This window comes from Heterocephalus glaber, unplaced genomic scaffold (genome assembly GCF_053883595.1).
Source record: "Heterocephalus glaber isolate CG9 unplaced genomic scaffold, H.glaber_assembly_v1.0 deba00000809, whole genome shotgun sequence".
In the NCBI taxonomy this organism is placed as follows: Eukaryota; Metazoa; Chordata; class Mammalia; order Rodentia; family Bathyergidae; genus Heterocephalus; species Heterocephalus glaber.
Window position 1 is genome coordinate 11,389,633 of NW_028258163.1, and position 26,048 is coordinate 11,415,680.

Consider the following 26,048-nt stretch of genomic DNA (forward strand, 5'->3'; position numbering starts at 1 on the left):
TAAACTCTGGTAGGAGAAGACAACAAATCAGTAATTACCATTGGCCGTGCATGGTAAGATGAATGAACAAGCTGACATGGTGGGCACAGCCCTCCTATAACTAGGGCAGAGAGGAGGCTTCTGGAAAAGTGTCACCCGAACCAAGTCCTAAAGGATGATGAGCACATGGAGAGCCAGGGCAGTCATCTCTAGGCAGAGCAGATGGCTGGCACAAAGACCCTGACACACAAAAGGATCTGGGGTGTTCCAGGAAAAGAAGGGGCTGAGTATTTGGACAACAAATGAGGTGGTCCAAGATGAGGATGCAAAGGCCAGGTCCGTGTAGGATGTGGAGGCTTTGGTGAGGAACTTGGCAGTATTCTACATACGGTGATCATCATCCCAAGGGATCAGGGTCGGGGCAAGAAGACTGAGGGAAAGCAGAAAGTGTACCGGATAGGTGAGGGTTCTGGACTAGACTTGGTTTGATCTGTATCCCATCTCTCTTATCCCTGGGGGCAGTTGGGCCAATGCCGTGGGGCTCTTACAAGGTTGAAGCACAGGTTTCCTGCTTGAGTAATAGAGGGACCATTGAAACTCTGAAAGGCTGAAACCTCTGTCTTGACATCTTTCCAGAGCAGCTAAAGAAATAGCAGGACACTTACATTCTGTGATTCTGAGAGAAGCTGAAACATGAAGAAGAAAAAGACCTAGGACTTGAAACCAAGGAGAATATAATATGGCAATGACATGGCTCATGATGAGCTCACTTCCTGGAGGAAACCTTAACTGATTGTCATTTTCCTTTAGGCAGCAGAGATGAAGGCAGCACATGAAGTGGAAGGAAAAGTAGAATCTGAGAAAGCAGAGTAAGTTCTTGGCAGCATGGACTGTGCTAAGTGCTGTGGCAGATAGTTCTCAATAGCACCTTCTATTCTATTGCTGTGGTAAATAGAAAACCCGATTTCTATTAATACAAGCAATAGACACTCTATAAGCCCTGGGTATATTTTGTTTCACCTCAGCTCTATGATATACCTATTCTATTTATAACTTTATAATCCCAATGGTAGACCAAACAAATTATCAAAAACACCTACATTTAGCAATTTCTTAATATCTAATATTTATTAAATCCCTGTTACCTGTCAGGCCTGTACTAGGCTCTTTTATAAATATCTCATTTAATTCATGCCACAAGCTTAGAAGAGTGGGAACTATTGCTAACTTCCAAGAAAGCTTGGAAAAGAAAGAATAACTTTTCTGAAAAAATATTGTGAAGCCTAATTTGGAAGAAGAGAATGGTCCCTTCCCATCGAATTAAAAATTTGATATCCAGCTACTGTGGGTTGATAAAGATCTGAGGACTCCACTTTTGAGAAACAATTCCGCCCCGCCCCCCCAAGCCCAGATTTCTCTCTTTTAGCCTGTCTTTCTGGGCAAAACCTTCCTCCCTCCATCCCTGCTCACCAAGTTTCTCATCCCTGTAGCATGGAAGGCAGAGAAAAGGAGGACAAAGCCAAAGAGGAAGAGCAAGCCAAGTATCTGTGGGCAGAAGTGACAAAGAAAAAGAAGCGATGGCGTAGTCAGAAGGCTGAGAAACCTGAAGCCTTCATGGCCAATTTCTTTAAAGGGCTGGACATCTATCAGACCAAGTTACTGGTAAGTGCTCTAGACTTAGCCCCTGTCTGGTGCAGATGTTGGCCAGGCTAATCTCAGAAAGCCAGCCACTGATGTTTTATCATTTATTGAGTTCTGCTTTCTTCCCTTTCTCATTCCTAATCTTTCCTCGCTTCTCTATGTATTCCTTTTGTGTTGGAGGATCAGAAAAGGAGAATTACCTGGAAAAAGCCACAGCCCTCCAGACCTCTGCCCCACAGCAGAACCACAATGACCTATACCCTTTTTTCCCTCCAGTACATTGGGAATCTCTTTCTAGTTGGCTCTTCATGTTTGTTATATGGGGGCTTGGCTGAGCCTGGCCCAAAACTAGTTTGATCCTTTGAAATACAAAGAGACATTTTCTATGTTAGGTTAGGTTCCCAACTAGTCCTAAATCTCAGCCGAGCCTGTGATAGCTTTTTTGCTGCTAAACTGACCACCAGGGTACAGTTGCTGATGGCCATGACTCCCCCTTCCCTGGCACTATTAGTGAGGTCCCCCTCCACAGAAGGACTGGAACTTTCCCCAGCTGCTGCCATTACAGTCCTCAGGTGCTAATTTTTCGGAGGAAGATGGCAGTGAAAATGGGAATTGTGCTCCTGAGAAAGGAGCAAAGGAGGTTGTTGGGGCTGTAACTTAAAAAGGGACAAGGACTCTAACCACAGTTGGGCTGTGCGAGGGTTGGAGTGGGTGGGGCCCATTTGTTGAAGGGTATTTTGTGAGCCTAGATCATTCATAATTTCCAAACAGACTACTTCTGTCATGGAGTGATCATGCAAACACACCCATATAGCATCTTCTTAGCGGGTGATCCTCTGCTGGCAGCACGTTTAGGCATTTGGTCCCCTGAGAGATAACCATAGGCAGGACCAAAATATATGGTTCCCCCTAAGGAATTCATGCCTTTGTTAAGAGATATATAAGATTGTAGTGGAAAAGTAGTGACCAAAGTAATTGCTTGTGTAAACCCCTAACCAGAGCAGATCGCCTGGTGAGACAGGGAAGTTCTTCGCCTTCCAAAGCTTTTCTACTTCTGCCTGTCCTTTTCTTTTCAGCATTACCTGGCCAGAAATTTCTACAACCTGAGGTTCCTTGCTCTGTTTGTAGCCTTCGCTATCAACTTCATCCTGCTTTTTTATAAGGTGATACTTCTTTGGTGGTTACTTGCTAAATATGCTGCATATTAAGGATACCACGTATGAGAGAAAACATAGGAGAATTTAATACTCTCAATTATCCTAACAGTTCTGTTATCTAAAGAAATGTGTAAGATGTTGGCTTCTAAAAAGTGTACAATCTTTAGCAATGGGAAAATGGAGGGACTGCTGATGAGGGAAGCAAGTTAGGACACTACTAACTTGTTAAGGCAGGCATTACTTGAGTCAGTCTTTAAATATTTACTGAGGACCCGCTCTGTAGTCCTTATGTTAGTAACTAGGGGTTAAAAATAAACAAATATAGTTATTTCCTTGGAGAATAAGATAACTGAGAGCCATTAGAGTGGGATCATTTGTTAGACCCAACATGAAGAAAGAATTAACAGGAGCTAGGAAGAGGGGTCAAGATAATTGAAGATTTTGAACATTGGTGAGTGGGTCTTACATGTTGTGGGCATGTAAAAACTATTAAAGAATGGTCTTAGAAGGCCTCGGATTTAGCTCAGTGGTTCCACTGCCTGCCTCGAAAGTATAAGGACCCAAGTTCGAGCCCCAGTACCAAGAAAAAAACAAAACGGTCTTAGATTCTTTTGTTTTTTTGTACCAAGCATCGAACTCAGGACTTTGCACTTGCCAGGCAGAAGCGGTGCCACTGAGCTATGTCCCCGGCCCAAGAATGCTCTTAAATTCTTTTTAGATTTCATTTTATGAGTTTTTATTAGTATATTTGTGCTACATAATAATTTTATTCAACTTGAGGAATGGGTACATACTCATATTTCATCCTTTTTTATCCCCGCACACACAGTTTCCTCCTTCCTCAGATTCTTGACATAGCTTGTAACTGGTTTTTCTATCTTTTGCCTCTCTTTCCTATTTAAAAGCACCAACCTGATTTTTATAAAACATTATTTTATCTACATCAACCTTCCACTTGACAAACTAGGGCTTTCTATTGCCCGTAAAAGAAAAATGGAAGTCTGCAGCAAAGTGAATGGCTTGCTTTCAAAAATGCTGAGGTTGAGGTGATTCCAGACAGCCCTCCAGGTGGGGATAGCCAAGCCAGGTGAAAGCGCCAGGGCAAAAGCGCCATCCAGATAGATGGGAGAGTTAGACCTGCGAGAATGGCAGTGGAGGCCGTGAATGTAAATGGCGTCTCAGAAGGGATGGAGAACGCTGAGCGCGGGTAATGTGTGTGCGCATGTGTGCGCGTGCGCATCTGTGTTAAGTCCCAGCCTCTTCTCTGGCCGCAGCATCTCAGAGATTACCTCTTAGGACACAGGGATTGCGGCAGGTATAGTAAAAGGCCCCTAATTTTAATGTTTTCAAGAGATAGATTGAAATAAAAGCAATATTGATTGATTTAATTTTTATTTACTATTAAATCAATGAATTGTACCAGGGGAGTTATACTCATAAGTTACCTAAAAGCCTTATTTATTCAGCAAATAAAGTTGAGCCAGTACTTTCTGTACCATATGAAATATGTGGGGAGAGCCCAATGGCTGAAGCTACTTCCGATGTTGCTAAGTGATCATGTGTCTTGGACCAGGTCACTGAAGAACCTCTAGAGGAAGAGACCGAGGATGTGGCGAACCTATGGAATTCCTTTAATGATGAGGAAGAGGAAGAAGCCATGGTGTTCTTTGTCCTGCAGGAGAGCACCGGGTATATGGCTCCAACACTGCGGGCACTGGCTGTTGTCCATACCATCATCTCGCTTGTCTGTGTCATGGGCTATTACTGCCTAAAGGTGAGCTGCCTGGTATTCTGAGTCTGACATGCCTCCTTGAGGAAGAGGTATCATGTTTTAGCCCAGCTAGACCTTTGTTCTGTAACAGTAAGTTTTGTGCAGCATTAGCACTGCAGTCACCTGGATGCTCCTTACAATTGGAAAATTTCAGGCCCCACCCGAGGCTTTTAAATCAAAGCCAATCAGAATTTACCAGGCATTTGCACCATTGAAGTTTAAGAAGTCTTGCTCTAGGAGTCCCATTTCAGATGCCTCTTGATGAGTTTCATAGCATTAGGGTCACTGGACTGAGTCATGGATGGAGCTGGTCGTGTTAAGTTCTTCTGATCTTTGAATTGATGTTGGAATTTTTATTAATATGGCGCTTTATTAATAAAGTGGATAGGAGAAAAAACTTCCTTCCTGTAAAACAGTAGTTTCAGTTTCCCATTGCTACATAACCAATTACCCCATACTTACTGGTTTCTTAAAGAGCAGCCCTCTTATCTCCTGGACTCTCACTGACTAGGACCATTTGGGCATTTCCTCTGCTCCATGGGAAAGCGCTGTCTTCAGCCACCTAGGTGGGAGCTCAGCTGTATGAGAATGGCCAAGATGGTACCTTCCTGTGTGTGGCACTTTTACCAGGAAATGGGACAGGTTGGGTTCACCTGGCATAACTGAAGTATCTCTCTCCTTTTGTCCATGTAGACGCAGGGTATCTCCCTCTTCACGTGGCCACTCCTTGTGATCGCTCCGTAGAGAGGCTGGCTGCCTTGCATGGATTGCTTAGGGTTCCAAAATGGTGCAAGAGTAAAAGCTGTATCCCTTTTGAGGCCCAGAATTGGCACAGTGCTCATGTGGTTCTCACCACATTTTGAGGCTAAAAGCAAGTAGGTCTGGGGATTTAGCTCAGTGGTTCCGCCGCCTGCCTCGAAAGCACATGGTCCCGAGTTCAATCCCAGATACCAACAAGAAAAGCAAGTTATGTGGCCAGCTCAGAGTCAGTGTTGCATAGGGAGCTACACAAGGGCATGAGCACCAGAGCCACCTTTAAACACCACAAAAAACGTATCAGTCTTCAGGTATTCAATTTCTGATGTTTTGAGTCCATTTCTATTTCCACATACCATGATTTTTTTTTCATTACTTATTTTCATTACATTTTTTTCTTACTTTTCTTACTTTTTTCTTATGTTTCTTAAAAGCCATTTTTCTTCCAAGCCATTTTCTTCCTGAGAAGGGTCCAGGAAACTTATTTCTATCCTTGTGGCCATTCTTCCCATAGTAAACTATAGTATCATGTAGAAAGTCTGGCTACCCTGCTGGAGAGACTGTGTGCCCTGGGCCACACTAAGGACTCCAGGGAAACTAGGAAAACAAGGATTCTAGAGCCAGGATGACTGGGTTGGACTCAACAGCTCTGCTGCTTATCCTCCCAGATCCTGTTTCCTAATCTATAAAAATGAGTAGCATATAATAATGTCTAAAGTTCTAGGAGTGAAATGAATTAATGAGTGTGAAAGTATTGGGAGCCCTGTTCATAGCAAACCCTAGCATGTTAGCTTCTGTTCCTTGGCTTGCAATCCTAGAGCTCAGCTTGTTGGATTGGTCTACATATAGACTGGTGACCTAGAGATGACAAAAAACAAATGTTACATAGTGAAGGAAAATGTGGAAGTTCTCTCAAGGGTATAGAAACTCCTAGAAAACTGAAGAGGAACTTTTAAGAGTCCCAGAGATCAGTACTAATCTAAGTCTTGGTATTATCATTATTTAAAGTTATTTCAAAAAAGAACAGACATTAGTCAAAAGCTTTGGCTTTGCTTTTTTTCCCACATCATACATTAACTAACAGCAATCATTGATTCCTCACAGTGTTCAATGCCCATTATTAGCCTTTGCCACTTCCTTTAGTCTTCTATTTCTCCAGTGTTCGTTACCTTAAAGAAAAAGGGGCAAGAGGCAACTCTTCACAAATCATTGTCTATGTTTTGTCCTTTTCTTTTGGAAATAAAGGAGCTGTGTGGGATAAATGCATACAATGAGTTTTGAGAAAGAATTATTGAAAGTTTGGAGACTAAGTTCTCAGAGATGTCACTAAGTAACCAAGTGGTGTTCCAAATGAATGAGAAGCCCAGGCTCTGGCTGAATTAAGCTTTTCTGGCTAGAGAAGCTCTGGCTATCCTGGCTTCTCCTTTCCTGGTATTTGGGCAGTATCCTCTGACCTCATTCTGCCTCACATTGAAATGCATGTATGCTTAGTTGAAGTGAGTGAATTACTTTTCTGTCCCTTTCTGCATTTCCCCTTTGGTGGTGGGTTTTTAGAGCCATGTTACTGTATGTAGTCTAAAATTATAGTTACAATTATGATAGTGCCTCCTTATCCATGGTTTCACTTCCCATGGTTTCAGTTATCTAGTCAGTTGCAGTCCAAAAACATTAAATTAAAAATTACATAAATGAAACAACTCATAAGCTTTAAATTGCATGCCATCCTGAGTAGCAAGATGAATTACACCATTCTATCTGTCCCATCTAGGACATGAATAAAACCAGCACAGAATTACATCATCTTATCTGTCTCATGTGGGACATGAGTCATCCATTTGTCCAGTGTATCCACACTGTATATACTACTTCCCTGTTGGTCACTTAAAAGCCCTCTCAGTTATCAGATCGAATGTCAAGGTATCACAGAGCAATGAAAGTAATCCTGATTTTACTTAATGGTGGCCTCAAAGTGCAAAAGGGAATGATGCTAGCTATTTGGATATGCCATAACGAAGCCATAATGGTCTTCCTTTAAGTAAAAAGGTAGCAGTTCTTAATAAGGAAAGAATCCTATGCTGAAGTTGCTAACATCTGTAGAATAAATCTTCTGTCTATGAAACTGAAGAAGAATAAAGAAATGTGTGCTGGATTTGCTGTCACACCTCAAACTGCAAAAGTAATGGTTACACTGTATGAGAAAGTTTTATCATACAGCATATACCGTATACTTAAGCTGAGAAAGACATTAAATTTGTGTTTGTATGTATTGGAAAAAACAGTATGTGTAAGGTTTTGTCATATCCATGGTTTCAGGCATTCCTTGAGGGTCTTGGAATGTATCCCCACAGATAAGATGGTTCTACTGTATAAGAGAATGGGGAGTGATAGTTGGTAATATATATGTCTGCTACTGCCTGGCTGAAGCTCTTTGCAGAAAGAAAACTTTAACCAAAAGGCAATATACAGAGTCCTCTGAATCCTCATATTCTAACTTGCAGACAGTGTTTCATGAAACCATGTGCTGCATATGACCCTAGTCATGGAAGAGAGTTGGAACATTTCAGCACATTCTTGTGGCTGACCAGTCTATTCTAGAATAGAATAAATTGTTGTATCCCTCACTTTCCTATTGCTGGACACAATACCCAACACCCAAAACTTGGGGTTTATTTTGCCTCAGAATTTTCAGGCGATTCACTCCATGGTTGGCTCACTCCAGCTCAGAAACAGCGTAACAAAAGGAGATGGCCCCTGCTCCTGGGTAGGAAGGATTAATATAGTGAAAATGGCCATACTTCCAAAACTACTATATAGATTTAATGCAATTCCAATTGAGATCCCAGCAGCATACTTCATGGACCTTGAGAAAACAGTCCAAAAATTCATTTGGAACAAGAAGAGACCCAGAATAGCAAAAGCAATTCTAGGTAACAGAGACATGGCAGGGGGTATCACAATCCCCAACCTGCAACTTTACTACAAAGCTACTATGATAAAAACAGCATGGTATTGGCAAAGAAACAGACCTGAGGACCAGTGGAACAGATTAGAAGATGCAGAAACAACACCAGACATACTCAGCCATCTCATCTTTGATAAAGAAGCCAAACACTCTCACTGGAGGAAAGATAGCCTCTTTAATATATGGTGCTGGAAAAATTGGGCTTCAGCTTGCCAAAGATTAAAACTAGGCCTATATCTCTCACCATGCACTAAACTAAAATCAAAATGGATTAAAGATCTAAATATTAAAATAGAAACTCTGAACCAGTTGGAACAGAGGTTAGGTAGAACCCTTGAAGACATCGGTGTAGGAAAAGATTTTATGAACAAAACCTCAGTTGCCCATGAACTAGCACAATCAACAAGTGGGATCTCTTCTTATTAAAAGGCTTCTTCTGCACAGCAAGAGAAACCACCAGCAGTGTGAAGAGACAATCCACAATGTGAGAAAAAGTCTTCACCTGCTCTTCCTCAGACAAAGGTCTACTATCTCGAATCTATAAAGAACTTAAAAAGATCAGATCTCCCAAATTTAAAGACCCAATCTGAAAATGGGCATCTGAAATGAACAGACATTTCTCAGACAAAGAAGTAGAAATAGCAAATAAATACATGAAAAAATGTTCAACATCCCTGGTCATTCGAGAAATGCAAATGAAAACAACGCTGAGATTCCACTTCACTCCAGAAAGAATGGCTGCTATCATGAAATCAACCAATAACAAATGCTGGCGGGGCTGTGGGGAAAGAGGAACCCTGCTCCACTGCTGGTGGGAGTGTAGACTGGTGCAACCACTGTGGAAATCAGTATGGAGATACCTCAAAGAACTAGGACTGGAAGTCCCGTTTGACCCCGCTATTCCACTGCTGGGGATCTTCCCCAAAGAATTAAAAGAATCATACCACAGTGATATATGTGCGCCCATGTTCATAGCAGCATAGTTTGTAATAGCTAAAACTTGGAAACAGCCCAAATGCCCATCAACTAGAGACTGGATAAAGAAAATGTGTTTTTTTTATAAAATGGAGTACTACTCAGCCATAAAAAATGAGAAATTAGAGACATTTATAGCTAAGTGGATGCACATTGAGATGATACTCTTAAGTGAAATCAATAGGACACACGTGTATAAATACTGAATAGTTTCTCTGGTGTGAGAAACTGAAAGTGTAAATAAGGACTAAAATGTATAATAGGTAATGTGAAATAGGAAGAAAAGGGGCAAAGGGGAAGGAAGTGGGAGGGCTAGGGGAAAGGATAGAAGGGAATGGGATTAATATGAGAAAATGGAAAAATAGGAACAAAATCTTTGTAAATAGGGAGGAATGCAGGGGTTGAAGGGAGGGCTGGGCAAGGGTGAAAAATAAGAACCAAGAGAGACTTAAAAAAACCAAGAAAACAAAAGGGGATGGCAAAGGAGAACTGTTCAACCCCCCCCCTGCCCCCATAGTGGCCAGGAAGCAGAGAGAGAAGAGAGAAGCCAGGAATGAAAATTTACCCTTCCAGGTCACGCCCCTTGTGATCCACCCCCTCCAACCAGGCCCCACCTCCAAATATGAGACTTTTGGGGAACATTTTAGAACTAAACCATAACAATTGTCCTTTCTAAATCTTGGTTCAATTCCAAGCCTAGAAGTGTCAGGAAACCTAACCATTCAGCCCTGGCACACATCCAAACAAGGTTTTCTCACAAGGATGGGTCCAGAAGTCCAGCTTGTATTAATATCAACTATTTAGCTGCAACCCTAAAGGGTAGCCCCCATCAGATCAGCTCTTGGAGGGACAGGTATATTGGCCAAAGGAGTGAGAGGAAATTTTTGCGGGGGGGGGGGGGGGGCGGGGTACTGGGGATCTAACTCAGGACCTTGCGCTTGTGAGGCAGGTGCCAGAACCACTGAGCTAAATCTCTGGCCCAGTGAGAGGAAATTTATTTGGCTTTGATCCCCCAACTGGTACCCTAAAATCTCAGTATAAGGAAATTACTGAAGTTGGAAGGTTAATTTGGGACAAATTGCTGGCAGCAGTTGCTTTAATCATAAAACCTTATCTGAATAACTAGTGTCTTCCCTCTCCTAGGTCCCTTTGGCGGTATTCAAAAGGGAAAAAGAAATTGCCAGGAAGCTGGAGTTTGATGGCCTGTATATCACTGAGCAGCCGTCTGAGGACGACATCAAGGGGCAGTGGGACCGCTTAGTCATCAACACACCGTAAGTGTCCCTCCACCCCAACAGGGAAGGACTTGCTTTTATAGACAGAATCCCTCTTCCATAGCCTTGCTGACTGATTAATGTAAGCTTTCCTTAGGTTTCCAGGTCTTTTCTCCCTTGCTTGTTTAATAACATGCCTATTGTCCCTCAAATACTTGTATGCCATATCTCTGTTGATTGAATGGAGGTCAGAGAATATCATCAGGAAGGACCGAGCATATTTAATTAATACCAGATGTCTAGTACAATATGACTTAAACTAGATTTCCCTGTTTGTGTCATACGGTGAGTGTTTCCAAGACTTAATTGGCCAAGAGGTCTAGAGATCCCGCTGATCAGCTTCTCCAAAGCCCCCGTGGTGAAGCAGTCCTATGACCATCATGTCGCTTTAAATAAACAATCATATTGGAAATAAACCTTCTCCCAAGAGAACATTAAGAGGCAGTTAATATAGGGTCACTTGGATTAGAGATAATAAGGCCTGTGGGAGAGCCTTCTTTCCTAGTATGCTTGTGGTGCTATGAGGGAAACAGCACTGATTCTTGAGACAGGCAATGGACTAAGTCAGCTGTGCTACTCGGGGAACTGTTACTTTGGGCAAGGTAATCAAGCCTTCTAATGTTAGTTTTCTTTCATAAACAGAAAAATGGGGATATAACCTCCTGCAGTCCTTCAAGGAATAATGAATGTATGTCAAATGCCTGGTGTGTGCCTGGCACATGGTGGGCACCAAACGGTTACTCATGAGCTAGGAGTATAGTTCAGTGGTAGAGCACTTACCTAGCAAGTGTGAGGCCCTGGGTTTGATCCCCCCAGCACCATAAAATAATTCACTGATTTTTTTTAAGTTATGCATTGTCTTTCCTCTGTTTAAAAAATGGCCATCACTATTAGCAAATGGTATTCTCTAATGCTAGTACAGTCACAGTAATAAAAATGAGAGACAGAAGATGAATTATTATGGTGAAAGTAAAGAAATAGGATTAACTATGTAAACAAAGGTTGACTGTGTTGGAACTCACCCATGCCAATTAAGATATACAAATTTAGAAACAACTACTGAAACTCAGGAGGAAGAAAAAAAGTGCTTCTTATCCAAGGATGATCAACCAGAGAGACAGGCTGCAAAGGTATAACTAAACTTTTTTTAACAGTGTCTAGGAAGGAAAGGCTCTTTTCTTAGGAGCAGAAAAAATGTGACCAATGCAAATCCAGTTTGTCTCTGCTGCAGATCCCTGCCAGTTACACCCAGGAAACATAAGGAACTACTAAGCATTGTTTGTGATCCTTTGCCATTACACTGTGGAGGTTTTTGACATTATTAAATAATTTCATTCTTTAGGAAGCTTTCTGGAGTTATCAGTAATATGTGAGTCCATGGCACAAGGTGATGTGGCTCTAAAAGTCCCAGTACAAATGCAGCTCAATTTCCAGAACTTTATCCTGATAATGAAACAGATACCCCAAAGTGTCCCAATAAGGATATTTGCTAATTTTAATTATGTCACTTTTTAATTCAAGTGACTTAAATCTCCATGAATAAGGAAATGGACACATAGAATGAATAGATGCTTTAAAATTTCTATGTAGTCTAACCTTTAATTTTTTTGTTTGCAATAATGGCATCATAGTACATGGAGTGCTTTGTAACTTACTTTTTTCAATTATTCTTATACCATAAAGAACTATTTTCTTTTTTCAATTAAATATAATTTTAATTGACATATTTATACTTCATTATGAGATACAGTATTATAATTCAATAAATGTACACAGTGTATAATGATCAAATCAAGGTAATTAACATTTCCATCTCCTCAAATATTATCATTTCTAGTTTTAGGAGCCTTCAAGCTCTCTCCTCCAGTTATTTTGAAATGTATAAATTTTAGACTGTAGTTGACCTGCTGTGCTATATAGCATTAGAACTAACCCTCCTAAGATGTGTTTTAATGTGTCTATGTTAAGCTTTCTTATTTTTTTTTCTTAAATGCACATATGCAAGAACATGCAAAAATGTATGTGTGCTTTTTTAAGGATAAACCACAAAGATTAAAAAAACAGAACACAGCTAAAAACTTAAAATCCCCCTGTGCTATCCTCTTTGATTATATCCTTCTAACCCCAGCTAACTTCTTTTCTAATATTTATATTAATGCTCAATTAGTTATTAGTGATATTCATTCTCCTGCTTTAAGTTATAATTTTACCACTTAGGTGTTTGTCTCTAAATATATTGCTTCATTTTAACTATTTTGAGCTTTACAAAAATGGGGTTATATGACCATGTAAATTATTAGTGTCACTTAAATCTTTTGTTAGGCATTTGGTTTGGGTCTCACCTATACTGATGTGTATATCTATGGTTTGTTCATTTTCAGAACTGTAGTGTGTATCAACATACATTTATCTGTTTTTCTGATTGTGGGTATTTCACCTGTTTCCAGTTTCTGGCTATTAAAAGAAGTACTCTGTGAACATTACTGTATCTGGTATACAAGTCAAAGAGTTTCTCTAGCATATAGACCAGGGAGGCATTTGCTGAATGGTAGGATATGTAAAATATTTGTTCCAATATAATACATTCTAAAAATACTGTACTGAGAGTTTCTACTTCTTTCCTTTTCAGCACTTGTTATTGTCAAAAAATTTTACTGATCTGCTAGGTGTGTAATAGCACCTCATTGTACATTTCTCTGATTACTGAAGAGGTGGAGCATCTTGTAATTTTTTCTGACCATTTGTATTTACATATATTCTTTCTGTATTTTCTTTCTGAATTCCTGTTCTCTATGCCATATTTTAAGGAATATTACCAGGTGAAAACATATGTTCTACTTTTAGGGAGCTTCTGATCCCTAATCCCTAGTCAGGTCAGGCAACAAGAAATTGAAAATGCTTAGACCACAGTCAGGTCATGTCCTTGAAAGGCTCTTGGCCCCCAGGCTATAGACAGTGACCCTCAACACCATTTGGGAATCTTCTACTGAGGACAAGCTGTGACCAAAGCTGAGTATGTTACAAATCATTTCACAGTGGATTTTAAAGGAAAGAGCTGTTAGTGCAGCAGAGGAAGCATGGCATGATCTCTGCTTGTTTTATTTTAGATTCTCAATGCAATACATTAAAAAAATCAAGCAGCAGAGAGTGTACAGAGAAGAAAGTAAAAAAAAATTTTCTTCCTCCAGAGATAAGTCTATTAGCAGTTTATTCTGTAATACCAGCATTTGTTTTTTTTTTTAAGTGGCAGTTAGATGGTTAAGACAAAGAAACTGCTTTAATGAGCCACAGAATTTTTTTTACATAATTTTTCTTTTTAAACCCAGGGCTGGGAATGTAGCTCAGTGGCACAGCATCTGCCTGGCAAGTGTGAGGCCCTAAATTCGATTCCCGGTACAAAACAAACAAAGTACAACCCTGTTGTGGGATAGATGGCCTTTGCTCAAAGTCATGTTCTACCAAGAGGTCCCCACTTCCTCCTCTCCAGCTGATCTCTGTAGAATAAAGGACTGACTGTTGTACTTCAGGTCCTGAAACAATAGCTCAAATAAAGGAAAGTTAAGAATGCATACACCAAGGGCAAGAGGTTCGGCTGTAATCCAGCCTTACACAGAACCCTCCCAGGAGGGATCCAGCCATTCTAGATAGGATCAACATTTTATATGCAGCATATTGTTGGATCTTGCTTCTTGACCATTCTGCCAATCTATTTCTTTTGATTGGTGAATTGAGACCATTAACATTGATGGTTATAACTGATACGTACTGACATAGCATTGTCATGACTTTTTCTTTTTGTTGAATTCTCCCCCTTTAGATTTAATTTCTTGTTGTCCTCGATGTATTCATTCTGCTGTGCTTCCTGGGGTTGTGATCTTCATTGTCTTTTCCTAGGATATTGTCTAAAATTTTTTGGAGTGCTGGTTTGGTATTCATGAAGTTACTAAGGTGCTCTTTGTCATGAAAGTATCTTATTTCTCCATCAATTTTGAAAGATAGTTTTGCAGAGTACATCAACCTGAGTTGGAGGCTGTTTTCCTTTAGGGCTTGGAGTACATCACTTCAGGCTTTTCTTGCCTTGAGGGTTTGCATTGAGAAGTCTGCTGTGATTCAGATGGGCTTTCCTTTGTATGTGATTTGTTTCTTTTCTCTAACTGCTTGTAGAACTTTGTTCTTCTGTTGGGTTTCTGGAATCTTAATTATATGCCGATGTGTAGATTTTTTTTTTGATCAAGGCTAGTTGGAGTCCTGTATGCCTCACTTATCTGTATGTCAAGTTCTTTTCCCCTGCTTGGGAAGTTTTCTGCCATCACTTCTATGAACAGTTTTTTTATGTCATCTGCACTCTCTCCTGTTTCTTCATTGATGCCAATCAGTCTTGTTATTTTTCTTTGCATCATCTAGCAGCTTCTGGATTTACTTCTCATGGTCCCTTACAATTTTGAAGTGATTTTTCTTTTCCTGGTCATTAGTTGCAATCTTATCTTCTATATCTGAAATTCTGTCCTCACGTTGGCTCATTCTGCTGTGTAGACTTTCAATGGAGTTTTTCATCTCCTGGAAATCTGTTTGCATCTGTTTTATGGATTCCATTTGTTTCCTATGTTGAGATTCCATCATGTTCCTCAGCTCCTCTTTAGATTTATTAATCATGTCTTGCACTATGAGCACAATCTCTGCTGTTATCTGAGAAATTATTTCTGATTTCATTTTTTCCAGATCCTCTTTTGTTGCCAGTTCAGGGAGTCCAGGTGGTTGAGTATCATAGTGTTTCATCTCCTCTCCTTTGGGGTTGCTGTAGGTGATCTGGAAGTCTGGTTTTGAGGCTTGTTTATGTGTCTTCTCATTTCGACGGGTGGCGGGGGCAGGGGATGTATGTGCTGTTGGCGCCCACATGGCTCACCTCCTGTGCACTGGGAGCAGTGGTACGGCATCCCCGAAGCCCCTTTCTCTGCGCTGGGAACAGTGATACGGCGGCCCAGAAGCTCCTGCCTCTGTGCTGGGAGCAGTGATACAGTGGCCCAGAAGCCTCTACCTCTGCACTGGGAGCAGTGGTACCAGGATCAACAATTTAAACAGTTTTTGCCAATGTGCCAGAAGGTGGCAACTCTTTCTCAACTTTAATGATAAGAAATTGTTTGCAGTGGAGCTGGTGTAAGCTACAGGCAGAAGAAGAAAGACCATCTCCCTGGGGACACTAGGGAGGGTGGAATTGAAGGAACTGGCTCCAGAGGAAACAGGGCTCTTAACTCCCTGAAGAAAGCAGATGTCACAGAACTTACATGGGAATGAAAAAAAAATAGGAAAAGAGGAAAAAATGGAAACAAAGTCTTTGTAAATATGGAGAGGTGGAGGAGTTGAAGGGAAGGCAGGGGAATGGGGAAAAAATAAGAACCAAGATATATCATGTTAAAGGTATAAATTCCTAATGATGAATGTCATCATACACCTAAAATGCACCTAAAATGTACCAGTAAATTTAATGAAGAAAACAAAAGCATTCACAAGAGAAAAGCATTCATGTTAAGACAAACCCAATGTAAATTATATATACATTTTATCATATCCAGCATCCCTAGTATTTACCCCAGTTAGTGACACTACTCATTGAATGGAATTGCAAACCTAGGTTTCATTTCTGGTTCTGCTGGGATCAGGAAAAGGATCAAGAAACATATAACTGGACTTCTGCCTTTGCAGAGGCACAGGAAGCCTGCCCAGGCATGGAAGTAACAATGGACACATGGGTGGCAAACACAGTTGGCACCTAGGAGCTGGAAATGCAGCATGAGATAGGGGCTACAGGCTGGGCACGTTTCAGAAAACAAAGAAACATGCACAGTAGTTGCTTTTGGCTAGTCTGTCCTCAGAATTCCTGGTTCTTAATCATAATATTGAGATAAAAAATGCAGAATGGTTTTCAAATGTTTCAGAAGTCAAGACAAAGCAATAAAAACCAAACATCAGTAGATCTGTGATGACTCTGAACTTCAATCAAGTCTTGAATTCTTCAGTGAGCAGGACAGAAACCAAAAAGATCACAGGTCCAGACACCCAAACTAGAAAGTTTCTTGATGTGCTTGCCTTGATGTTTTAAGAATTAAGAACCTGCTTTTTTCATTTTTGTTTTCAGATCCTTTCCTAATAACTACTGGGACAAGTTTGTGAAGAGAAAGGTATGCCTTGTCAGTGGGGGTGAGTTCTGTGATCACAGAGAAACATAGTACATACTTATTATCAGATATCCATATGCAGACATGCGTAAACCTGATGTTAATTCTATCATATTATCCTGAGGAGAGTGAGTCACAGAAGTGCTAGTATATGACAGTCTGTGGGTTTTTTACTTCATTCTCAATCTGTCTTCAACAGCTTAACATAATGCCTCTTTTCTCTGCACATTTTTCTCCCCTCCAAAAATGATGCCAGATCACAAAACGCAATGTTCATTTAATTGCCTTTAGCACTTCAGTATCCTCTAGGGATCATTTTTTCTCTTTTCCTGTTGCATTTTGAATCATGTCTTCATCAGCCCCTTGGAAAAGGCCAAAGGGTAGCAAAGTTTGAAGACCACAGAGCTAGTAAAACATGAATAATGATGTGTGGCCCCAGCTCACTCTGTCATCTCTCCACTTTAGGTGATCAACAAGTATGGAGATCTCTACGGAGCAGAGCGCATTGCTGAACTCCTGGGCTTGGACAAAAATGCCCTTGACTTTAGCCCAGTGGAAGAGACCAAAGCAGAGGCAGCTTCTCTGGTGTCATGGTACAGAGCTTAGAAGTTAAAATCCGAAGTCGCTAAAACAGACCCTTGGTTTTCCCATTCCTCTCCACTGTGCTAGAGGAGAAGAGTACAGCCATGTCTTTGTTCTCTTGGGCCCTGGTCTGCCACAGGTGTTTCGTCTGGATTCTAACATATTGGGAAATGATGGCTTTTAAAATCTTGAAGATCAATCCGATTTCTTTATGCCCAGTAGAGCTAGAAGAGAAAGACTAATTAAGATTTCAGAATGTCTGGTTTTTGTCTCTGGGGAACCTATTTAACTTGATAAAGTTCACAGCTGTATTTAGGTTATTAAACCTGAGAGGAAAGAAAGCTTAATTTCCCCCCTTATTAAATGCTTAACCAAATCTTGACATTTATAAGTTATGAAATTATTTGCTCCTCTTTAGGCTGAGTTCCGTCGACATGAAATACCATATCTGGAAGCTGGGGGTTGTTTTCACTGACAATGTGAGTGTCATACCTGGAAAAGCAAGATTCTGTAGCCCACATTCAGAGATGGGACTGGATTCCACAGGGAAACCAGCCAGGGGCTGCCAAGAAAGCTTCAGGGACTACTTCTGAGGGACCAAGAGCCTTAGGGTGTGGGGGACTCTTCTCCCCTGGGCAGTAGTGTGAGGCAGATGGGTGTCACCTGGCAGTCCTCACCCCAGCCCATAGCTGGTCAGCACCCACATCCCCTCATGTTCACTTTGTTCCCAGAAAATGTGAAAAAGAATGGCTCAGTGAGCACAGCATGCTGCACAAATGCCTGAGAAATTGTTAATTTTTTTCCATTTCCAGTCCTTCCTCTACCTTGCTTGGTACACAACCATGTCAATCCTGGGGCACTACAACAACTTCTTCTTTGCTGCTCATTTATTGGATATCGCAATGGGCTTCAAGACCTTGAGGACTATTCTGTCATCTGTAACTCACAATGGCAAACAGGTATTGGGTTTATACCAGTTTGGAAATATGACAACAGTAGTATGCTAGTGTATGACAGGAAGGAATGTGTCATAGCGTATAGTGTGCCTTTCTTGGCCAGACACTTGAATAAACAGTGATTGCTTTGCAAAACATCAGCCAGTTAAAAATATAACTGTTGGGCCAGGGATTTAGCTCAGTGGTGGCACCGCCGCCTGCCTCGCAAGTGTAAGGTCCCGAGTTCAATCCCTGGTACCAAAAAATATATATGTATATAACTGCCATTGTCACATGAGAGTCCTAAGACCTTGATTCAGAGACCCTGAAATTTAATCAGTCCAGGGGAGCAGGGAAATGATGAACAAAGTAATGGAGATCTCCAAATCAATTTGGAGACCCTTGTTAGGTGTACTCCTTCCTCCACGGCTCTGATACACTCCTTGGAAGCTAGCAAGTAGACATGTATAGTTAGAAAACTCCCCAGATACCTGTCATGTGTCCCAAATTAAGAACCAAGGAGTTAAGACACATACTTTATATATTTAGCATGTAAAATAAATAAATATATGTAAAATAAATTACTGGATATAGCAATATTAAAATCCTCTTAATAGCTTCTTCTTGTCTACAAATTCAAACTGCTTAGCCTTTCATTTCTCACAAAGTACATTCCTTATGTATGAGACTTACATGCAGAAGAGGAAAACAAAGAAGGAAATGAAAATGTGCCAGGCCTGTACTGTGTCTCAGATACTGGGACAGTCTCACAACTACCTTGTCAGGTCAGCGTTACGCGCATTTGACAGATAATAGAACTGAGGCTCAGAGAAGCTGAGCAGCTTATGTAAGACCACACAGCTGCTAAGTGGCAGAGATTAGACTCGAGCCCTTTGCTTTCCTTTGGTGTAAAGTCCAAATTCTTTCTCATGTTTCCTAAACCTGTTGCTTTCTGTGAAGTCCTCCATCCGAGGCCTGAATAACTACTCCTTCCTCCAGAGGCCACCGAATATGTATCTACTGTGGCACTTAGCAGTCATGCCCACTCCCTTTTGTGTAGCTCCTCAAAGGCACCAAATGTATCTTGCTGATCTCCTTGTCTTCAGCCTGGTACCAAGTCCCTGGTATAGGCCACATGTGCAGGTCCCTTGACCCCTCATGCATGCCGCTGAACCCTTGCCTACTAAAGCCTGGAAGTGATCGTGCCCTGTGACCCCACAAAGGGCTTGGGCACACTTCTCAGTGAAAAAATGTTAGCTGGCTGAGCCATCGTAATTCTTATAGTAACATCAAAGCCATGAGGGTCATCCTGTTCCTCGTTATTTATAAGGCAGCATCACCAGGGACACTCGGGTCCAAGGAACCTGTGGTGTTTTAGAAGCTGCATTAGAGTGGGAGCTGTGTTGTCCAGCCCTGGGAACTGCTAGCTCTATAACAATGTGATCTTCTCATAACGCCCTCACTCCTCAATGCTTGAGTACTTTTATAGTTTAGAGATGCCCAAGCCAGTACACTGTTACTCTGCCAGGGCTGCCATAACAAACTGCCACCAAGGGGATGGAAGCCTGTGTCTACTTCTGGAGGTGGGACGTCTGTTATCAAGGTCCTGACAGGGTTGGTGTCCTCTGAGACTGCTCTTCTTGGTTTGTGAACAGCTGCCCTCTGGTGGAGGCCTTTTTACGTGACTGTCCCTCTGTGTGTGCATGCATCTGGTGTCCTATCTTTTCTTCTAAGGACACTAGTGAAGTTGGATTCGGACCCAGCCTACTTCTAGCTTAATCACCTCTTTAAAGGCTCTGCCTCCAGAACTGTCATATTCCTGGGATGTGCTGGTTAGGGCTTCTGCATATGGACTGGGGAAACAGGATTCAGCCCCTAACACCGCATCATTACTCTGTTCAACCCATGTCTGTCCCTCTCTGCACACAGTATAACGTCCTCCATCACCAGCCTCTCACCCACGCCCCTTTCACTCCTTGCTGGGCCTTCCAGTTCCTCTGTTTTGAGTCATTCCTGAACCTCCACGATGGAGATCCCACTTCCTTCTCCTTTCCTCTGTGCTCTCCCCCACAGCTGGTTCTGACCGTCGGTCTCTTGGCAGTGGTGGTTTACCTCTACACGGTGGTGGCCTTCAACTTCTTCCGTAAGTTCTACAACAAAAGTGAAGATGACGATGAGCCCGACATGAAGTGTGATGACATGATGACGGTGAGTCCCCCTGCTGCTGTGAGGCCACCATGTCACACTGCCTCCCTGCAAGAGAAGGACCATGGGCGTGGCCTGGAGAACTGAGCGCCGGAGCCCTTAGTTGCAGTCCAAGAGAGGCTAGAGCAAAAGATGTCTTGTGCAAGGAGAAAGGTACAGGGAAGAGAGCACCGATAGAAATAGATTCAGTTGGTGGGATCAGAGCCTCATGAAAAGGGAAGCACACTGCAGCAGGGTCATCATTCATCTCACCTTATCTGGGGTAAGGAGGAGGCCCCCTCGTGAATGACTCACATCTAAACTTCCTGGAAGACAAACTTGCTCTTCTATCTCTGAGAACTGGCAGTGAGGTCCCTTGAATAAGGTACTTGATTTCAGCCAGCCAGTGGGGACCTTCCAAACCACCACCAAAGCTGAAGAACCAGACAACCACAGGGGCAGGATGCGGGAAGTCCTAGAAGGCTAGGCTGCAGCAGGACAGAAAGAACAGCTCAGGGTGACCCAGCACCGCTTCAGTGGCATCATTTATCAGGACCTGATTTTAGGAAAACAATTTATGGTCCGAGATAGGTGGCAGCAAACTGCTCCTGACTGCAAGCATGCCTATACGAAAAGGAACGCTCATTGGCTTCACTCTCCTTAGGCCTCTTTGGGACAAGCAGCCACAAGACAGCAGCAGGCAGAGCACCCATGTGACTCACACCTGGCCTCAGGCTCACTAGGGTCTTGCTTTACCTTTCAAGCAACTGCCAACTTGTGCAGTCAGGTGAAGAGATGTCTGCCCTCCTCGGCAAGCCAGTGGCCAGGTGCCTACACTGCATCAAACGTGCAGAAGAAAGTCTATTATAGGGCCCCTATCCAAAATGTTTGGGATCAGAAGTGTCAGATTTTTTGATTTTGCAATATTTACATATGCCTAATGATGTGTCTTGGGGATGAGACCTAAGTCTAAATGTGAAATTCATGGTGTTTCACATACATACATCTTATGCACTTAGTTGAAGGTAACTTTATACAGTATTTTTTGATGACTGTAACCCATCCCATTAGGTGAAATGTGGAATTTTCCAAGTGTGGAATTTGTGATCGTGTAGTAAACTCTCAAGAGTTTGAGATTTTGGAGCATTTTTTACTTCAGATTAAAGATGTTCAATTTCTATCTAAGATGCTGCAGAAATCCGTGCCCTGCCAGGTTTATAGGGAATGCAGAAGCAGTAGGAGCCTTTTCTGAGTGTTTACAGCACAGCTTAAAAAAACTACACTGACACCCTTGAAAATAAATGAATAAAAACTAGGATCTGGAATATGCCATACTCATCAGGCCTTAAAGATCTTCTAACTTACATGCACCTTAAATGAATCCTGTTGTATCAAGCAGTTCAAAACTGTCTTTTAAAAAAATGGACCAAAACATATTTAATAGTAACAGTCTTGCCACTGTTGTGGACAGCAAACTGAGGACAGATATGGTGACAGCAGCCATGAAAACCTGTGCCACTGAAGAGTCCCCTGCTGCTGGGTCAGGGCTGTCACAGGCTTAGTCATATGAATGATGGAACCGTTTTGCTGGACACAGAACTCTTTGACCTGAATGGCCACTGTGTTTCTCTCTTAGTGTTACCTTTTCCACATGTATGTGGGAGTGAGAGCAGGAGGCGGCATTGGCGATGAAATTGAAGACCCTGCTGGTGATCCTTACGAAATGTATCGCATTGTCTTTGACATTACCTTTTTCTTCTTTGTCATTGTCATCTTGCTGGCCATCATTCAAGGTATGGTTGCCAATTATATTAAGTATGAATAGAGTTTAATAAATCGAGTTTTTTCCGCAACTATGACCTAATTTATAAAGAAGTTTGTGAATTCACTTGTTAATTTAGCATTTATTGGGCCGGGGATTTAGCTCAGTGGTTCCGCCACCTGCCTTGCAAGCGCAAGGACCCGAGTTCGATCCCCGGTACCCAAAAAAAAAAAAAAAATTAGCATTTATTGAGCATCTACTATATGAGGCCTTGACTACATATAAAAAGCCAAAGATATGCCCAGACATTGTTACAAGAAACTTGAGAATCCACACCAAGGACTCCCTCCCTTCCATACCCTACCTGGATTAGCTCCTCGTCCCGTGGCTCCTGCGGCCCAGTCTTTGGTCTCCCAGGCAGAAAGGTGGGGAGGGAGCAGAGGACTATGGGAACATCATGTTTTATCGTCTTCTGGGGAAAGGAAGGGGTACTATGTCTTAGTCAGTAGCTTCTCAGGAACCAGTGAAGGACAGACAATGAGTTTAGTCCAGTTCATGGTGAGCTGAGGAGCCTGTAAGATATGCCCTGTTATGTGCTAGAAAGAAGGACCCTCGTGAGGGTCAGGAGGAGAAGCACCCACTGCGAAGACTGAAAACAAACCACTGAGCAAGAGAGAAGAATGAGGGGAAGGTGGGGAGGAGAGAGTTCCGAGGAGGAGCAGGTACACAGCACTGAAGTGGAGTAAGAGGAGCAGTAAGACGGGGCCAGCGTGAAGCTCTGGCAAAGCAGGCTGTTTCCCCCAGTTTCGCCTTAATTGAATAGTTCAGGCTGATAATTCACTTTTTGGACAAAACAAAGTGGCCTCTGCTCCCCACCCGCCCCCATCACTCCTATCCCTGTGACCACTATGCAGAGAAACACAGTTTGTATTTTAAATTCTAGGTCTTATTATCGATGCTTTTGGAGAGCTGAGAGACCAGCAGGAACAAGTGCGAGAGGATATGGAGGTAATGTTTCTCACTCACCCACCCCTACTTTTACATTCCTATAGCAGAAAGGGTTTTTAACAATAGGTGCGGTTATTAATTAGGGCTGGCCCCAGGCAGAACTACCAATGAAGTAGTTTTGAAGTAGTTTCCGGTCCTCTTCCTGCTCTGCGCATTTCTGCCCCTAGCTGCTGCCCCAAGATAGAAGGGAGCCGACCGCGCAGCTAAGCAGGAGCTAGGTAGGAGGCACTGTGCAGTGAATGACTAACAGCTGAAAGCACTTTGGAGCAAAGTATTTTTCATTATCCCTCAGCTGAACAGAGGCTGTTACCCTTTTCCTCCCTGTCTAATACCTTTCCTATCTCCATTGTTTTCTGTAGACGAAATGTTTCATCTGTGGCATTGGCAATGACTACTTTGACACAACCCCTCATGGTTTTGAAACACACACATTACAAGAGCACAACTTAGCCAACTACTTGTGAGTATTCTGGGCTAATACAGATGAATGGGGGCAGAGAAAAGGAGTTTTAAGAGTTAAGAAAAAAAAAAAAATGTCCCATGGTTCAGTCTCTGCTGATGCCATTTCTTCCCTGAAAGAAACATCCCAGGTGGCCCCAAGAGCCTCTGTCTCAACAGATGGGCACCGTGGGCTGTTTTCCCTCCCATCTTAGGTGGCCCCTTGGTATGTCCCTGGACTCCACCTCTTCTCAAGGACACACATCTCGGGCAAGGCCTCTCTCCCCTCCTGTTGTCTTGTTACCATACAAATATGCTTTTTCGAATCCTCAAGATGTCCATTTTTACTTCCAGCTGTTGCCCATTTCCCTGTCAGCAAAACTTGAAAACTGCCCAGGCTCCATCTCTTTTATTTTTCTCTTCCCATCCTGTCACAAGACTTGGTCGCATCAAGGGGCCAATGATGTGCATGTTGTCAACTTCTGTGGATATTTTTCAGGCCATCACATATGTGCACAGATCCCATGAATACATTAACTCCATGACAGTGGGATACTCTGGTGTGTGCATGTTTCACACTGCATTATTTCAGCATCTAGAGTGGTGATGGTGTATCTTTTAGAGCTTTCAACGATACAAGTGGCACATATACCATAGGTTCACCACTACTGCTCTAGACAAATGCCTGGCAGCAATGGTGAACAGTAAATGAGTACTGCACTTCTACAGTAAAGCATTTGCTCAAGAACAAGTTATTGGAGCTTATGTGCCATGGATTTCCTATGAAACAACTTAGAGAATGTATGGGTTACAGATAATAAGATCTGATATTTCAGATTCCGTAACTGATCATTTTTCAAGAGAAAAAATGCTCTGCTCCCTTACTGCTCTTCCCCCACCCTCACTACACTGAATTATTTAGAAAGTCCTAATCTATAGGATGGAGTAGGTACAGCCTTTGGGGAAAATGGTATTATCAAAAAGTGGGGCCAGGGATTTAGCTCAGTGGTGCCACTGCCTGTCTTGCAAGCACAAGGTCCCGAGTTTGATCCTGGTACCAAAAAAAAAAAGTGGCAAAGATAGGCGTTTTACAAAATAACGTTAGCAACCCCTCCCTCACTTAGTAAATAGTAGTCACCGTTCATTCCCAACAAGGGCGCTAACGCCTTAGTGGAGGTGCACCCTCGGCCCTGTCAGTACCAAGGGATCACAGAGGGAAGGGCTGGGAAGTCATCTGAGTTGAGACTCCCTTCCACAGCTTCTCATAGCATTCTTGTTGCAGTGGTCTATTTTTTGTGTCTGCCCCATCTGAAAATGCTGTTTTGCCAATTAAATAAATGTGCTGGGGCAGGAATCATGTCCCACTGGCCCGAGTCTCAAACATGATAACATGATAAAGATATTGACTCTGCCTTTTTTCTTTAAAAAAAAAAAAAACCAAGAGGAAATGAACATGTTTGGAGCTGCTTCTATGGGCCAGGACCTGAGTTATAAATATAGCACTGCCCTGAGAGGGCTCACGATCTGGAGCCTTGGCTCCACTACCCTTAGAAAATTATTCTCTCTCTCTTCCTTACCGTTATCCTTGCACTTTTTTTGAAGAACAAGACACCATCTGAGACCATGTAACGTGAGCCAAGAGCTTAGCCCCCTGGGAAACTTAGGTGTCACAGACAGATCACCATTAGAGCCAGTAAAACTACACTAGGATTTCCCACTTGTCTACAGTAAAAATAAATAAATAAAAGCTATACTTCTGTAAGAATGAGAAGCATTTAATGAAATATTTTTCATGAGTGATATCCTTGAGGTACACATGTGATTTGAGGCCTCCATTTTTATGAGATGATAAATTTGCTTATTTTTATAGAGGTTGGGCTATTTTGTTAATGATTTTCTTAATAAAATGGTAGATAAAACACTATCTTGCAATTGGTATCAGCTCAAGCTTTGGGATGGTAATTCACAAGAAATTTGGTTTTGAGGTGAGCATGGAAATGATGGTTTGCCATGCTTCTATTTTTTTTTCAAGGTTCTATTTTTAAGGCATCATTTGAACCCTGTGCCCAGTTCAACTGAGTAAATAAACTTAGGTTTCTTATTAAACATCTAATATTATCTTTCTCATTTAGTATGGCTTTTTCCCTTGTTCCAGGTTTTTTCTCATGTATCTGATTAACAAAGATGAAACAGAGCACACGGGTCAGGTAAGAAATAAAATGCCTTTAATCCAGTATCATACACGTGTGTTAGATCTTCCCTTTCTGAAGTCTGAGTGCATAGGGTATCTGAGCTAATGACCCCCCCAGTTAGGCTCTGGCATGCATCTCCCATCACCTTTGTGAATTAAGCAGCAGCCAGATTCCCATGGTGACCTTGGCTCTATTCTAGTGGTGGTGAACCTATGGCACACGTGCTGTAGCAGCTGTTTGTATCACTGAAAGCTCTAAA

The 26,048-nt window shown here is 42.1% G+C and overlaps 1 protein-coding gene across 4 annotated transcripts in view; it reads left to right on the top strand.

Moving 5' to 3' along the window:
• Positions 1-26,048, top strand: part of Ryr3 (ryanodine receptor 3) — a 565,647-nt gene that overhangs the window by 536,540 nt on the left and 3,059 nt on the right. For 2 of the 4 annotated variants that reach the window (XM_087207452.1, XM_087207453.1), the window contains 14 exons: positions 790-848; positions 1,470-1,641; positions 2,697-2,783; positions 4,351-4,551; positions 10,385-10,515; positions 16,649-16,691; positions 17,154-17,281; positions 17,689-17,749; positions 18,083-18,229; positions 20,279-20,413; positions 22,026-22,182; positions 23,095-23,159; positions 23,519-23,619; positions 25,753-25,804. In XM_087207452.1, the coding sequence (XP_087063578.1) occupies positions 790-848; positions 1,470-1,641; positions 2,697-2,783; positions 4,351-4,551; positions 10,385-10,515; positions 16,649-16,691; positions 17,154-17,281; positions 17,689-17,749; positions 18,083-18,229; positions 20,279-20,413; positions 22,026-22,182; positions 23,095-23,159; positions 23,519-23,619; positions 25,753-25,804 (1,539 nt within the window). Of the gene's footprint in view, positions 1-789; positions 849-1,469; positions 1,642-2,696; positions 2,784-4,350; positions 4,552-10,384; positions 10,516-16,648; positions 16,692-17,153; positions 17,282-17,688; positions 17,750-18,082; positions 18,230-20,278; positions 20,414-22,025; positions 22,183-23,094; positions 23,160-23,518; positions 23,620-25,752; positions 25,805-26,048 lie in introns of those variants that run through there. The other 2 variants (XM_087207454.1, XM_087207455.1) reach the window with 2 other exon arrangements.